Source organism: Astatotilapia calliptera, chromosome 1 (genome assembly GCF_964374335.1).
Source record: "Astatotilapia calliptera chromosome 1, fAstCal68.1, whole genome shotgun sequence".
In the NCBI taxonomy this organism is placed as follows: Eukaryota; Metazoa; Chordata; class Actinopteri; order Cichliformes; family Cichlidae; genus Astatotilapia; species Astatotilapia calliptera.
In genome coordinates this window covers 28257805-28273318 of record NC_137422.1, presented here as the reverse complement: position 1 = coordinate 28273318, position 15514 = coordinate 28257805, and the positions used below count along the sequence as shown (strand labels likewise).

Below are 15514 nucleotides of genomic sequence, written 5' to 3'. Positions count from 1 at the left end.
GTAACAGGGTCCCTGTTTTTATTAATTTATTTTTGTTTCTTTTTTTATTGAGTGGAGTTTGCCCCAATACACACACACACTATCTAAAACACACACACACACACACACACACACACACACACACACACACATCACCTGCTCTTTAACTATAGTTTAGCTTTTTCACTTGAACTTTACCTAAGGTTATTCACTGTAATTGGCCAATATCACCCACTAGTGGAGAAATCATGGTATCGCAGTTTTTAAGCGCAATTCTATCATTAACCACACGGTGGCAATGTTTAACCAAATATGATTCGACGAAAAATTACGAAAGGTACCGGACAAACCCGAAGCGAACCCCGGAAGCTCTGTTGTTACTGGTGGCTTTCAGCCCGTTGTTCAAACGATGTGTCGCTTGCTGCAGATCCAGCTGCTTTGAGGGTTAAGAGTTCAGCTGAAACGCTACGCCAGAATGTATTGAGACAGAGTTCCCAGGAAAATACATGACGAATATTAAGGTTTGTAATTTAGCTGTCACTCCAAAGGTTTTGTTTTCTCACTCGTCATTCGTATAGAGTGTTAGCATGCTAGCGGCGTTAGCTTATTTTAGTGGCTTGTTAGCAAGCGAGATTTACCAGCCATCCCGGTTGCATGTGAACTGTCAGGCTAGCGGTGCGTGCTGGCGTACGTGCGCGTGTGTCTGTCTGTGTGCGTGTGTCGAAGTGTTGAGTTTCTATCACGACCTCTGCAGGTATTGTAGATCTGAAGATCGACCCCAGTTGATGCTTTTAGCTGGCAGACAGATAGTCCGTGATACCTATACTAGTACGACGAGTTCCACTGATGGCGGAAGATCAATGAGAAAGTGGTTTGTGGTCTGATCAGTCATACCTCTAAACAATCTTTTTGAGTGACGAGACGCCTAAAGACCCCTGATGATGATGATGATGATGATGATGATAATAATAATAATAATAATAATAATAATAATAATAATATGTATCTGGTCAAACTAGTTTAAAACCAGTAAAAAGTCATTTACATTTCAGTTTAGTTTCTTAAAGAGTAGTTCAAAGTGGTTTGTAAAGGTTTACATGGTTAGTTTTTTGTATCAACGTTGAGGAACTGGTCGTGTTTTTCCCCCCGTGTCTATTAATTTGTGTATTTGATTAGTGTTACTATAGTTTGACCACATTGAGCTGATCCAAATAGAGAAGGACTGATTGACCAACTCGGGGAAAAAAAATGTTACTGTTTATATTTGCAGTGTCACCTCATCACCATGACTTGCCTTAATTATGGGTGTGCCACCTGGAAGTAAAAAAACAGTTGTAAATATATATGGCACATACTCTCATTCTGCTATAAGGAAATTAAGCGATGTATAAACTGATCGACAGAAATGGTTTCTTCAATCTGTAATTATGGCCGGTCACAATAAATAAATAAATAAATAAATAAATAAATAAATAAATAAATAAAAAGAATAACTTCAGTTCATTACACTCTGTGGAAACTGAACAAATATTTGTGTGCCTTTTGTCTTTTTCAGCCAGCAGTCCACATGTGTATTTCATCCTGAATGCTGGCCCAGGAGGTGCACACCACAGCATGCTGTTGTGAAGCTGGAACATATTAGGTATGTAACAAGAGCAAACAGAGGAAGGACCTTGTGCCACCAGTTTGTCGCTTATGCAAAACCTGGAGAAGTTGCATTCCACTTCTTGGTTTTGGCTGATGAAAAGTGACATTCAGATCAGCAGAGAATATTTGCTTGATTCACTTGCAAACTGGTTTAATTTATGGTATTTTCAATCGTTAATAGCGAATCTGACCTGCAATATTGATGGTGTATGTAAAATGTGACAGTGAGTTGTAATATAACTAAGTAAATCTTCTTATATATATATATATGTGTATGTATATGTGTAATTTCCTTTCTTGCTTAGCGTGTTGGGGATATAACAAACCTCAGATTTTATTAGAGGGGATGAGTAACAAAAAAGAAATGGAAAGAGCAGGGGGAAATCTTTGGATCATGAACAAAAATTAAACTCAATAATTCAATCAGATAATGTCTGATTTTAACAGGATTAACTTTTTTAAATGGGCATTAACTGCTGCACGTGGATATCATGGTAGAGGAAGATGGAACCACGAGATGATATTGTCGACGTTTGCATCGTGATCTTGGTTTCTGTTTTGGTGGAACTGCTACATCCCTGTTGGCATGCGATGACTCAAGACTAGTGTGAGTCCCATAAAGTGATCTGAGCAGAATAGCGTTTGGGTGCTGTTTCTGGTTACAAAGATAGGAAAAGGAGGAGAGAGGACAGTTGGTGGCTGTTGTGTTGTGCCCTCTGACTGGGAAGGGCAGACAGCTGGACAAGCAGCAGCTGCTGCGGCTTAAATGGACCTCCTCTTTATTGACAATGGAAAAATCAATACTCCTTAAACTAGCAAGAGCATTTTTTGTCCTCTTTAGGATGGTGATTTTCCTTTTTGTTTGTTTTTATTTAGTTTAACAGTCTACTGGCAATGCTGTCTGTCTTCACCTGGCCTGTGGTCCTAATGGCATCAGCTTTGTGGATATTAAACTTCAGCATGACTTCTTAACATACAAATGCAATGTTGCCAGTGGTATTGGGAATATGCAATGAGTGAGTGAGTTATTCTTTTAGCAAGTGTAGCTGACTGCTGGTGATTGAGCAGCTTTTCCTCAGTATATTCATCAACTGGCACAAACTGTTTCTCCTGTCATTGTAATTAATTGAAGTGAAGCATGTATATGAGCTAGACAGTCGGTCACTATCAGTTTCTGGGCTGACTTTTTCAGTTCCTGTTATACCCATTATAACTGGGTGGGAAACATTAGCTCAGCTTTGCTATATGAAATATTGCAGTCTATCTATACGAAGGAAGTGCAAAATTCAGCGACACACACAGTCATCTCATAACTGAAGCTTTATTTGTGGTTTATTGTTTTTGTTCCGTGCATCACACTCGGGTCGCTTGATAACAAACTTCCTTTGTTTTAAGATAGTTTTTATATATAAACAAGGTTTAACAACGTGGAGAATTTTATTAACGTAAGACATCCTGTATTTTGTTATTTTGCACAATATAGAAAAAATGCACTGCTGTAGTTTATTTGGAGGGTTACAATATGCACAAAGTAGTTTCATTAGATTAGACCAGAGATGCTAAACTCATGTTACATCACGGGCCACGTACAGCTCTCTTTGATCTTATAGTGGGCCGCACCAGTGAAACTCTCCTTTTTGTCAGTGTAAAGAATAGGGCTGCCACGATTAGTCGACTAGTCACGATTACGTCGATTATCAAAATCGTCGACAACAAATTTAATAGTCGACGCGTCGTTTAAAGCTTTGTAAGATCCTGAAAGACGCAGGAATAAGTAGTAGGATTTAAGAGTGTAATAACGGACTGAAACAGAAAATGACAGCACTGCATGTACGAGAATGCCAGCTGCCGTTAAACCTCCAAGAAGAAGAAGCAGTTTCCGATATCGTAGCCGTGTCCAAATTCAGGAACCGCATCCTCTTGTGCCCGCATTTTAAGGCTGATTACGTTACAGCGACACGACAAAGGCTTTTCAAATTCGAAGACTTCTGCAAATGCAGCCGACAAATGTGTTCTACTTTTCCCCAGATTTGAAGGATGGGTCGGGCATATGGCCCAACCTATCCCAGAATTCATAGCACGGCTCAGCATATTCCTGTTTCCAACAATGGCGGCAGCTACTTAGTTTTAATATTACTCTTATTATTCTTTCTGGGTCACAAAATAAACTTTGAACATATTTTCAGGCGAGAATGGAGCTGTGTGAACTTCAATCATCTGTTCGGCTTATCAAGACACCACATATTTGTAAAAGCGCTCCGACATTTTCGGAGACATCTGTCACCCACCAGCTGGATAGCTAGCCGGGGGCAAGGCTCACTGGAGCCCGTGAGAACACCGGACTCCCGGCAAATCGTTTTTAAACCCCCCGCGGTCTTTCGCTACTCCGGTTAAACACGATATATAAGTCACATGTCCAATGGATGCATGATCTGATTAGTCGACTAATCGCAAAAATAATCAGTGACTAGTCGACTAGCAAAATAATCGTTTGTGGCAGCCCTAGTAAAGAACTTTAACTACACATTTAGTCCCTGATATATTTTAATGTGAAAAAGAAGATCTCAATATAAACCATACATACCAGTTTTTCCTCACAATGAAAAAATGCTGCTGTAGTAAATTAAATAAATCTATTTGGGATGATTAAATTGTAAGAAATAAGTGTGTAAAATGCCAAAAAAGTTCTGGTATCATATTGCCCAACCTACATTTTAATTATAACACGAGAGGATTTTGTTATTTGACAGAATGTCCTTTTTTATATAATCAGTTAATGAATTTTTTTTTAAAATTCTGGAGCTACTGGAAAAAGAAACATACTTTTCTATAGTAGATGGCAAAAAACAAACTTTCTGTAATTTAATTTATTTATTTACTTTGATGTAGTATTAATGGTTATTAATGAGGTATTCAGGAGAAGAGCTACAAAAACTTCTAAAATTACAGTTAAATGCCCCATATTTATGTCCTCCTTAATATTTTCCAAAGCTGCCAAGCTGGCCAGATTGGAGCCTTTGGCAGGCTGATTCTGGCCCTGGGCTTTATATTTGACACCCGTGGATTAGACACACAAGTTACGACACAATGTGTGTATAGGGACATGAGTGTGTTTTGAAATAATATATAAAACAGCACAGCACATTTACCTTTCTGAGTTCGTGTTCAAAGGTGTATATGTTCTTCTGTTGTGCCTGACACTTCTGATTAAAAAAAGGAAAAAGCTATTGTTCTTGAATGAAAGGAACGTCAATTAACAAGAGTGGTTAAAAGTGGCAATTTTACCACTTCTGTGCTTGCACACTGAAAATTAGGATTTCTTTTCACAATTTGAACTTCAAAAACATCACTCCATCACAAACAGTGTGTCTCTGACAGGGCATGATAATCAGACAGGTATGTCGTTAAAGGTAACCTTTAAAAAAATACAAACTTATGGTAAACATTTGTTTTGTGCACTATATCTGTAGCTAAGATATGTTAAAGCAGAGACAGTTTGACCACTCTTACTATCTGAACCAGTTGTTTGCACAAGTTACATATTGCTAGCTTGCGTGACGTAATATTTTATCCATGTAGGATGTGTTTGGAAGAATTTGTGTGTTCTAGCACTTACTCTTGTGTAACAATATAGATAACTTCCCATATTATCAAAAGGGACAATCCACACAGACTGTGAAACATGCACTACTAAAGTGTCACCTTGCAACACAGATTTTACAGAACACCTCTATTATTTTGAACCAGTTACCGTGAAATCACTTTGGGGCTTGAACTGAACTCCCAAAGAGAAAGAGGATGTCTGTTTTCTGGCAGCCAGAAAGGCAGTTTTCAACACTGCAGGGTAAAAACCTCATACTGCAACTTCAGTGAAAGTCACTGTCATGGAAAGGTGTTGAAGGTGCAAGCACAAGCAAATATCACCAGGGTATTCCAAAGACAGTCTGATTAGAAATTCTGCACAAGACTGACTGCTTAGCTTTGCACCACCCTATCTCCTGTCTCATTTTATTTAAATGCTTATCTAAAGGAAGCAGCTAAAGCACCTCTACTACAATTCTGTAGCGTGGTAATGAGGAAATAGTGTAAGATTGGTGAGGGTGGCAAGACCTTGTGCAAGGTTGTTCTTCTGGCTGAGTCTTATCACTTTAAGGGCCTTGAATATTTGTGTTTGGTTAGCAGGGGCGCATGTATTCTGTTGTGAAAACTGGACATTGTTTAAATTTTTTTATTCCTCTTGTTCCTTTAAAATGGGATCCGTTCTTTTATTTTAAGAGTTAACTCTTTTCATTTGTATTTCTCTGCTCCTCTGTATATAGGCACGTGAAGCAGACACTCATGTGCACTAAGGATGCATCAATCCCACAGTTTCCCGTCTCCATTTGGCTTTGGGCGTATGCCAATACTGAGTATACTGATCAGATAATAATGTTAAATTAATAATTGTATTCCTTGGAGTCATTCTTTCAGCAATTTATTTGCACTAGTCTCATAACAGCTCGGTGTAAGAGTCATTAGGCTACTGCATATTGGTATAATTTTCCAGATGTGCAAGTTTCTCCTTTCCCTGTTGTTCTTCTGTCTCAATGCAAGCGCACCTCCTCACTCGTGTGTTATGTGTGGAGTTGAGGTGATGAGTGAAAGGTACAAATAGTTGACGACATCATATAACCTTGCCACAAGTGAGACAAAGTTTGCCCCAGTTCCCCCCAGATTTGCTGTCATAGGGTGCTAGACCCTGGATGGATGGAATTGTTTTTCTTCTTCTTCTTCTCCTTCTTCCCGTTTGAGTGTTTGGTGGTTCAAGTGTTCCAGCAATGGTAGAAACACTAGATTTGACCTTAAAGTAAGGCTGTGTGATATTTGTTTTCTCTCTTTTTTTAAATACTACAGAATCTAAAAAGCTTTGTTATATTATTTTGTTTTGTCTTTTTTTTTTTAACACAAAGCCTACAAGCCAAAGGGAAAATAGGCCCACAAATTATTATTAGCCTTTATTTCTCCTGAACATGTAGCTCAGCTGCGGGATCAGTTTCCTAAAGGTACCAGAATAGCCATTGATTTATCCTGAAGCTGTGGAGATCGTTTCCCCAGCTGGTCCTGAATGTTCGCTTGCGACCTTGAGGAGTACGCCAATGAATCATGCTGAAAGGCTCAACAGGCCCTGAGCTTTGAGGGGGTTGAGTCCAGGGTTGAGCAACATTGATCATATACATACTTTGCCCCATTTGTGTCAGCTGGCATCAGACGTTTGTCCAAAACTTTGAATGTATAAAGTTGCCATAAACTATTAAGAAATGATTTGATTATGTGATTTCAAATTATTTTGGAAAGCACTCTGATCACTAGTTATAATCACTGCTGTCCTAAGGTTTAGTTGTCATTTTACAGATAATCATGACCTAAGAATAAGTACCTTACATTCTTGTTTGATGCTATTTGTAGAACTCTTAATTAACACACATTCCTCATTCTTTTCCCCAAACATTTTACTATTTGTCTCTTTGATGTACTGATTCTAGTTTAAACCGTATTTATTGATTGACTGCTATTACTTTTACTGCTACTAAGTTTGAATGTCTTTCCTCTCTCTAGGGCAGAATGCAGTCTTCAAACCACAGATTACGAGATATGGAGCAGCACCATCCGCTGCTGTCAGCAGGTGCAGATGTCGAGACAGGTAGCCTTGCAGCCGGAGTGATGGTTGGAGGTCCACATGTGGGTCACACAGCAGGAAACCGCACTCTGTGGTTTATTCAGGACAGCTGTGGTATGGTGTGTGCAACCATGACCTGGTTCCTGGTTCTGTACGCTGAATTTGTTGTGAACTTCGTCATGCTTTTGCCTGCCAAGAACTTCTGGTACTCGCTGTTGAATGGTGCTACCTTCAACTCACTGGCTGTGCTTGCGTTGGCCTCGCACCTGCGCACCATGCTGACTGACCCGGTAAGTATGTTTATTACAGTAAGGGTGGAGAAGGCAAAGGTCACTGAAAGTGTGAGAGTTTCAGTCTGATGGCAGTTATTTGTTTTTGCAAACAAACAACATTTACAAATATTAAATAGAACCTGGCTTATTGTTGTAATTTTGCAAGCTAAATTTTTGGTGCTTTAGCTATCAAATCATCTTAATGAAATAAAGATGTGTGGCATGATGCTCAGACTTTGTATAGTAGTCTTACTGCAGTAGATGTTTTGACAGTGAAGCTTACACCAAAAATCACTGACAGTGATACTTGGAGTCACTCACTGATGTAATCTGGGACACTAAGCTTAGGGGTAGTGTGTGAGTGGATGCTGTGCACGAAAGCAGCACAGTGCAGCCTTCTGAACTGAATTTCTGTCAGCTTGTTACTCTAATCTGTTAAGAGCATTTGAGGTTTTCAAAAAAAATGTTCAACTTTTAATTTGGTTTGCTACTGACTTTGCTTCTAATACTTGGCGAATAGTTTAAATACAGTGAAGTCATGTGTCGGGGGGATTGCACGTCTAATACTGTTAGTGCTGCTGTTGAAATGTCAACTGATTCTAACTCATAGAAACTAAAATGTCTGGTGACAGCCCCACTGGTGCCTCCAGCCCAGTGGCCCTTCCTGAACAAATGCTTAATTGAAATCCACCAAGTAAAACACAGAAGTGTACGCTGTAGTGGAGAAACTGGAGTTTCAGCTATACTTTCAAGGTCTTAAGGTCATCTGTGTATTTGAGTTTAAGTGTGCGTTACACACTGGGTGTTTCAGTCGACATGCCAAAATGGTTTTGGGCAAGATACTGAACCCCGAGTTGGACCCAGTGCATTCATCAGAGTGTGAATATGTGTGTGAATGCTTGACGTGTGTGCTTGTGTGAATGTTTGCGTGAGAGGGTGAGTCAGACATAGTGTATAGAAAAAGCTGTGAGTCCTCAAGTAGAATAGAAAAGTTGTGAATAAGAACCAATGCATCTGTTTGTGTCTCAGTTGGACTATTGCCATTTTGGGTTATTAAGATTAATTACTTGTATTACTTTGTACAAGTAGACATTTTGTTCCTTTTATTTATTTATTTTTTAAATTAAAGTATTTTTTCCCCTCTCACAGCCTAGAGACATTAGGAACAGTGGGTGAATTGCTGTATATGCTTGAATTCTCAATGACCCCAGCATAATGCATTTATGTGGATCTTTTTAATAAATAGCATGTTTCTTTTTCTGTCTGCCCTTTTCCTTAGGGCGCAGTTCCCAAGGGTAACGCAACAAAGGAATATATGGAGAGCTTGCAGTTGAAGCCTGGCGAGGTCATCTACAAGTGCCCAAAGTGCTGTAGCATCAAGCCTGAGAGGGCACACCACTGCAGGTCAGTCTAACACCATGCATACGCAGCAGGCAGAGCATGAGTAGCATGTAATGAGAACAGAAGCACATTCAGACTCTGTGACTTAGTAATACACAGGCTTGTTGTAGCAGGAAAAATGTTCCTTAAAAACATATTTTATGAAAGGACAAACAGAGTAGCTGATTACATTTGCATTAGCAGTCAGTTTGTCATGAATTAAACTCTCCTTTCTCCTGCCTGCAGTATTTGTAAACGATGCATCAGGAAGATGGATCATCACTGTCCCTGGGTCAATAACTGTGTGGGAGAAAAGAACCAGAGATTCTTTGTTCTTTTCACTGTAAGTACACAGTTGCAGTCGTGAGTTAATCTGTTTGTTAAAGTTACAAAGCAAGTAGAAATGCTCGTTTTACATATGAGAATACTGTTTTTAATCCTCTTAGAAAATTGCTTGTTTTCCACTCATTTTAAATTTAAATAAATACATAAATTATATTTTATTTGGTACTACATGGGAGATATTGCAAAAGTCTTCCCACTTGCTTCATTTCCATGATCAAATAAGCAGCTCAGCTCAGTAGAGATGCACCGCACAGCAGGAACATGCCGACATTAAATGTGCTTTCATGGCCATCTGTGACTCTCTTGACAGCATCAGCACTTCTTTCTGGTTTCGTGTGCTGACTGGAACTTTTTTGAGGGCAGAAACATAAAGCTGTCATATATGGTTGAGTGGCACAAGGTCATAGTTAACTTTCCTTTCAGATTGCCATAAAGGAGAAGTTATCTGTGGAAACACAGGTTCATCATTTAACCCTTTAAAGAACAGCATATCGTATTTGATACATGTGTTTTTGTGAGTTTTTGAGACCTCTACATCATCAGCGTGACTTTTTTTTTTAACCCTCAAAAAAGAATCTAAATTGCATGACACATTTTTAATGACTAAATTGCAAAAATATGGTTTATGTATTAAATGTAATATAAATGAAAACTTATAAATACATATATGCAGATTAAAATTTCAAATATTTGTATTAGTGCTGTCAAAATTAACGCGTTAACACACATTAATCCGCCATCACGGTCAACGCGGTTAAAATTTTTAATGCAATTAACACATGTGGTAGAACCTGTGTTAAAAGATTGAAGAAAACTATTCAAATTCTCTTTGAATTTAAGTATAAATTATTTGTTTATTCTGCATTTACTTCATTATATTGGATAAATGTCTGTTACAAGCTTAAATATAAAGTTGAAAAAATCAAGTAATCAGGATCAAGTAAATGCGATTAATCGCGATTAATTACAGACAATTTTGAGATTAGTTATTTTTTTAATCTATTAACACCACTAATTTGTATATATTTTGTCTAAATTGTTAATGGCCTGCATTTGTATAGCGCTTTACTTAGTCCCTAAGGACTCCAAAGCGCTTTACACTACATTCAGTCATTCACCCATTCACACACACTGGTGATGGCAAGCTACATTGTAGCCACAGCTGCCCTGGGGCGCACTGACAGAGGCGAGGCTGCCGGACACTGGCGCCACCAGGCCCTCTGACCACCACCAGTAGGCAAAAATGGGGTTAGTATCTTGCCCAAGGATATTTGGCATGCAGCGAGGAGGTATCCTGGGATCGAACCACCGACCTTCTGATTAGTGGCTGACCTGCTCAGGTGGCAGAGCAGGTCAGGTGGCAAGGTTCCACAAACACTCCATTATCAAAAAATTAAAGATTTCTGGCAGTTCTTTCATGGTTCAGGTTTTAAAGGGTTAAAATAGAAAGTTGTTTTTGTTTTTAAGTCTAAATACTTAAACTTGTGAATAGAGTAGGGTGATATGACCAAAAATATTTATCACGATATACATTTGAAAATTTGCGATAATGATATAACTGACGATATAATTGACACTAGACAAAATACTTTACAACTGCACAACTTTATTAATGTAAAAAAAAACAAACATCAATGTGTTTTCACTTAAACAAGCAGCTGTTTTTTATGTGCATTAAAGTTATATAAAAATTTAACAGTGCAAATGCAAATTCCTTGCTGACAGTTTAACCAAAAGGCATTTCTAGTGGAAACTGGCCGACATATCCTCAGCATAACCATGTATAATATCCACAAAACTTAAAAAGAGGTTATACACACACAATACGGTAATATTATGTTGAAGCACAGTACGTATCACTCTGCGAGGCTCCTGCCTACGATGGCTGTAATGCTCCGACAATCCATCAAGCGGTGCGGCTTCGTAGCTTAGCAAAGTCGTATTAAAACATTTGACAGATCTTCGAGCGCCGTGTACCACATAAAATCGTTTCGAGGTCAGTAAACACAACCAGAATTCATACATAAGGCACACGGGATTATAAGGGGCACTGTCGATTTTCAGAAAAATCAAAGGATTGATTTTAAGTGTGCCGTATGTGCCAAAAAACACGGTAATAACAACGGCCCACTAGCATGCGCTACCAAAAATAGTGCTTTGTTGTGTATCTGACGGACGAAAGCCAAACCAGTTCCACACCACTGAAGTCACAGCATTTTTACAAACCAGTTCTGGTTCATCCGTTTCATTCATCGATCCGTTTTCGCTCTTCTCATTCTCCGTCGCCGCCATGCTTTTTCCGCCATGTGCGTATGAAAACAAAGACACTGCGCATGCGCGTTTTACCCATATTCTATCGCGATATTTCATTTTCTTATCGTTGCCCAACATTATACCGGTATCACCTTGAACAGTATGATCTGGCCCAGCTCTACTTGTGAATGTGAAATTTATAGTTTAAGGCTACATTACTCCAGTGAATGTCAGTAAACTTTTGGGTTGTGAGTGGTTTTGCTTACCTTCTTTGTTTTGTATATGTGACTTTTTTTGTTCTCTTCATCTCTCCATAGATGTACATAGCCTTGATTTCTGCCTATGCCCTCGGCCTCAGTGGCATGCACTTCTTCACATGTATTAAACTTCAGTGGAACGGTAAGGCTTCTCTAACGTAACTTTCAAAAACACGAACACATGATGTCAAAGACATGCAGTTTAAGGCAGAAATACAACTATTAGTACAAGTGGTTGAAACTCCTTAGAGACATGAAGAAAAGAAGCAGAGTATGGAAATGAAAGAGATTTTTATCCTGTTGTCAGAACAGCTGCTCTGCACAAGTCATTGAAGTTGTGCGGCAAAGCCATCATTGAGCTGTCATCCATCACTTCCCGCTCCCTTGTGGGTCTGTCTGTAAGAGTGAACCAGAAAATGAAGATAATATTTCATTCTTCAAATTCTAGCTTCTCGTCGTCTCTACAGGATAATACTCTGACCTCCCAAAAAAATACAGTCTGCCGTAGCAATTGTATTGTAGCAAAGGGACTATTTTAATGGTCTGCACTAGATTTTATCCAGTCACCTATGTGACTTTTAAACACCCAAAGGGAAGACATTTACCCTTTTAGAATCTGTCCTATTTTAAATGTATTGTTATTTGATTGGCATTTTATATTCTGTTTTACTCAGTTGTTCAGCGCACTCTGAAACCTCTAACTTTGTTCCTCTAACCAGAGTGCAGTGAGTTCTCTCCGGGGGTGTCTGTGCTGCTGCTTATCTTCCTGTGTCTCGAAGCCATCCTCTTCCTCACTTTCACAGCTGTAATGTTTGGTACGCAGATCCACTCCATCTGCAATGACGAGACGGTCAGTATCTACTGCGCCATGCAAGCTTTGTTCCTTTCAGCAGTGGAGGGATTAAATGTTCATGAATCGAAGAAAGAAGTCATAGACTAATTTTATCAAGTTGTTACGGTGTCATATTCCTGCCTCAGCAATGTCATCTCATTGGTAATCATGATCATTCGTTAATTTTAATCTGTAAAAGTCACAGGAAATTCACCTAAAAGTTGTGTACCGAGATAGCAGTGATATATTATTTATAAAATAATCAACTGAGACATTGTTCAGGCGTACATTAAATTTCTTTAGCTATAGTAGTATAATTAATATGCAATGACTTTTGTTCTAGTTCTCTGCATAAATGTTTGTGTTAGCATGCTAATGAGAAAGGAAATGGACAACTTATTGAGGATCTTTCCTTTCTGGTGGGTTCAAATGTGTTGCAGGAAATTGAACGTCTTAAAAACGAGAAACCCACTTGGGAGCGTCGCATGAGATGGGATGGCATGAAAGCTGTATTTGGGGGTTCGCCATCTTTGCTGTGGTGCAATCCGTTCACAGGCCTGCGTCTGCGGCGCCTAATGCTGTTGACCCACGGTCGCCGTGGTGGGTCTGAGTTTTCTGTCTGAGAAGACTGCAGACTGATGCAACTCACCGACACCTCACCGTGTCTGGTGTGGTGGAAAAAAAGGATTTCTTCTATGCCCTCTTCGACTGGAGCTACCATGAACCTCCGGCGGCGTCTTTCCTGAGTAGGTGACAAAACATTCTGCAGTAATGGGACCCAAGTGTATCACAATCACTACTGAGAGTCTGTGTTGTCTATCACATGCTGATGTGGATCCAACACATGTGATATTGCTTTGCACAAATCAGATGAACAACTGGATTTTTTTTTTTGCAGGGTGGGCAAAATGAGGAGCTATGTGGTTTGTGTTGTTTGGTAACGCATGCAGTACGTAACTCAAGTGAGTCTTTTTATTCCCCACCATCCAAGATGCTGTTTGAACTCAACTAATGCACCTTGGGACACAACTTGAGTATGTTTTGTTTGCTGTGCACATGAGATTGGAGAAAAGTCTTTGAATGTTTTTTTTTTTTGAGGGATGGATCAACAACGTCTTTCATCATCACTGGAGCTACACAAGTGGGTCGAAATGGAAAGTGCTTGAATTATTTTTCTTTTGGCCCAGACAAGAGAACCACTGACAGGGGATTCACAGTCAAGGACATGCACTACTTACATGACACTTGAGGAAAAAGCTTGGTTATGGAGCACAGTGGTCATTAGAGTTTGAACTGTGCTGCATGTATAAGGCTTCATTCAGCATCTTAGTCTGGAAATGAGGCTTTAATCATCTTAACAAGCTACCATGAACACAATGCTCATTCTTATCTAGGAGATGGCTTTTTCTATCTCTTCATCTCTGTTGTTTTTTGGGGGGTTTTTTGTTTTGGGTCCTCGGGATAAAGTTGTTTAGGTTACTCGAGCTAAAAGAAATTTATTGGTGAAGCTTTATCACCATGTGCACACCTCAGCAGATGACCATGACTCACAGGAGACGACTACTGCTAGTCTTCATTTGGACAAAACATTTTGTAATAATTGTGTATGTGTATCCATTTCCATCACTCCTACATGCTGATCAACATCTCCTTATCTCTGCAATCAGTTAAACAACAGGACAACTGATGGCTGTGCTTTCATGATGAAGTGAATTAGGCCGAAGACTAAATGTTACTAAGTTTGCGTTGTTTAATACTTTCATGTTTTGTTTTGTTTTTAACCTCTGTGTGGGAAATCAGAGGGAACTTCTGTGTAGTAGGAATTTTACTATATACAAAAGTTATCGGAAAAGTCTTCACAGCATTTTAAACCCTAAAAAAACAACGTTATAAGCCCTCAAGACAGAGCCGAGTCTCAGACATGGTCACTTTACATGCTCCTTGGCCACCGTGTGTAACAATGAGTTGAAAAGGAAGGTTTGAAACGTTAGCACAACCTCCTTTGGGTCATTGTTTTCACATTCTGATCGACTGTGCAAAGCTCCATTGTGAAGTCAGCTTGTAGATTTAAAAAGAGTGCTTTGCTGAAAAAGACTGAGGTACCAGGCTCACTATACGAGCTTTAATACGGTCTCGGGGAGCTCAGCAGAGGCTTGTGAGGCCTTTTTTCCTATTACTGCAAAAGTTTCAGGCATGTACCATCTAGTGGCAGGACAGCAGCAGACACTTTCCCAGTGTTATTAGAACACTTTGCCATGCCTTTGAAACATCAAATCAATTGAATTTTTGAGATTGAAAGATATTGTGATTTTTGAAAATGTCAATTTTGTGGCTGCCACTCTCCTAACTTCACTCTGCCTAACTAACGAGTTTGTTGGCACCGGATGAATGTGGCTTTTCGAATCTGCAGTTTACAGTCAAGTCCAGATGCACAGGCTGGTATTATCAAAGTATTGTCAAGTCTAGACTCTTAAAGTCTAATTTATTTGCTTGCTGAACAATATTACTGCTGTTTGTTTTCATCTGTGGTCGTTAAGAAAAGGAACTGTGCCCACTGTTTACAATAAATAATATCTGATGCTCTATGGCTGTAATGTTTTGAAAAACATGCTGTCATTAGAATGGTATTTGACAGCACTGTCATCAGAAGGGTCACAGCACTGAAAGCTAATTAATATCAGGGGATTATTTTAATGCTGGCCTCATTTCTCATTTGTATTCTGCTGGATTTCATATATTTCCTATTTAAACATTGCTTTACTTTCACTATATATAGATCATAGAACATTCAACAAGTCCCTAACATGCTAAAAACTGAAAACTGTTAAAAGTTAAGCTTCATAGAAAGTAGAAAATGAAAATTTTTATAACTGAAAGAAGTTTAAAATTTGCC

General features: G+C 39.1%; 1 protein-coding gene across 2 annotated transcripts; it reads left to right on the top strand.

Moving 5' to 3' along the window:
* The first annotated feature begins 334 nt into the window (after positions 1–334).
* zdhhc7 (zDHHC palmitoyltransferase 7) lies at positions 335–15204 on the top strand. Of its 2 annotated transcripts, XR_003272692.2 has the most exons (9): positions 335–500; positions 1535–1621; positions 7222–7572; positions 8834–8958; positions 9181–9277; positions 11850–11931; positions 12509–12639; positions 13062–13367; positions 13520–13578. XR_003272692.2 is itself a non-coding variant. In XM_026171799.2 (8 exons), the coding sequence occupies exons 3-8, from the start codon at positions 7228–7230 to the stop codon at positions 13242–13244; spliced, it is 963 nt and encodes a 320-aa protein (XP_026027584.1). In that variant the 5' UTR covers positions 335–500; positions 1535–1621; positions 7222–7227; the 3' UTR covers positions 13245–15204. The 2 variants fall into 2 exon arrangements, 1 of the variants encoding a protein (XP_026027584.1); XM_026171799.2 differs by having other exon boundaries at positions 13062–15204.
* The last annotated feature ends 310 nt before the right edge of the window (positions 15205–15514 follow it).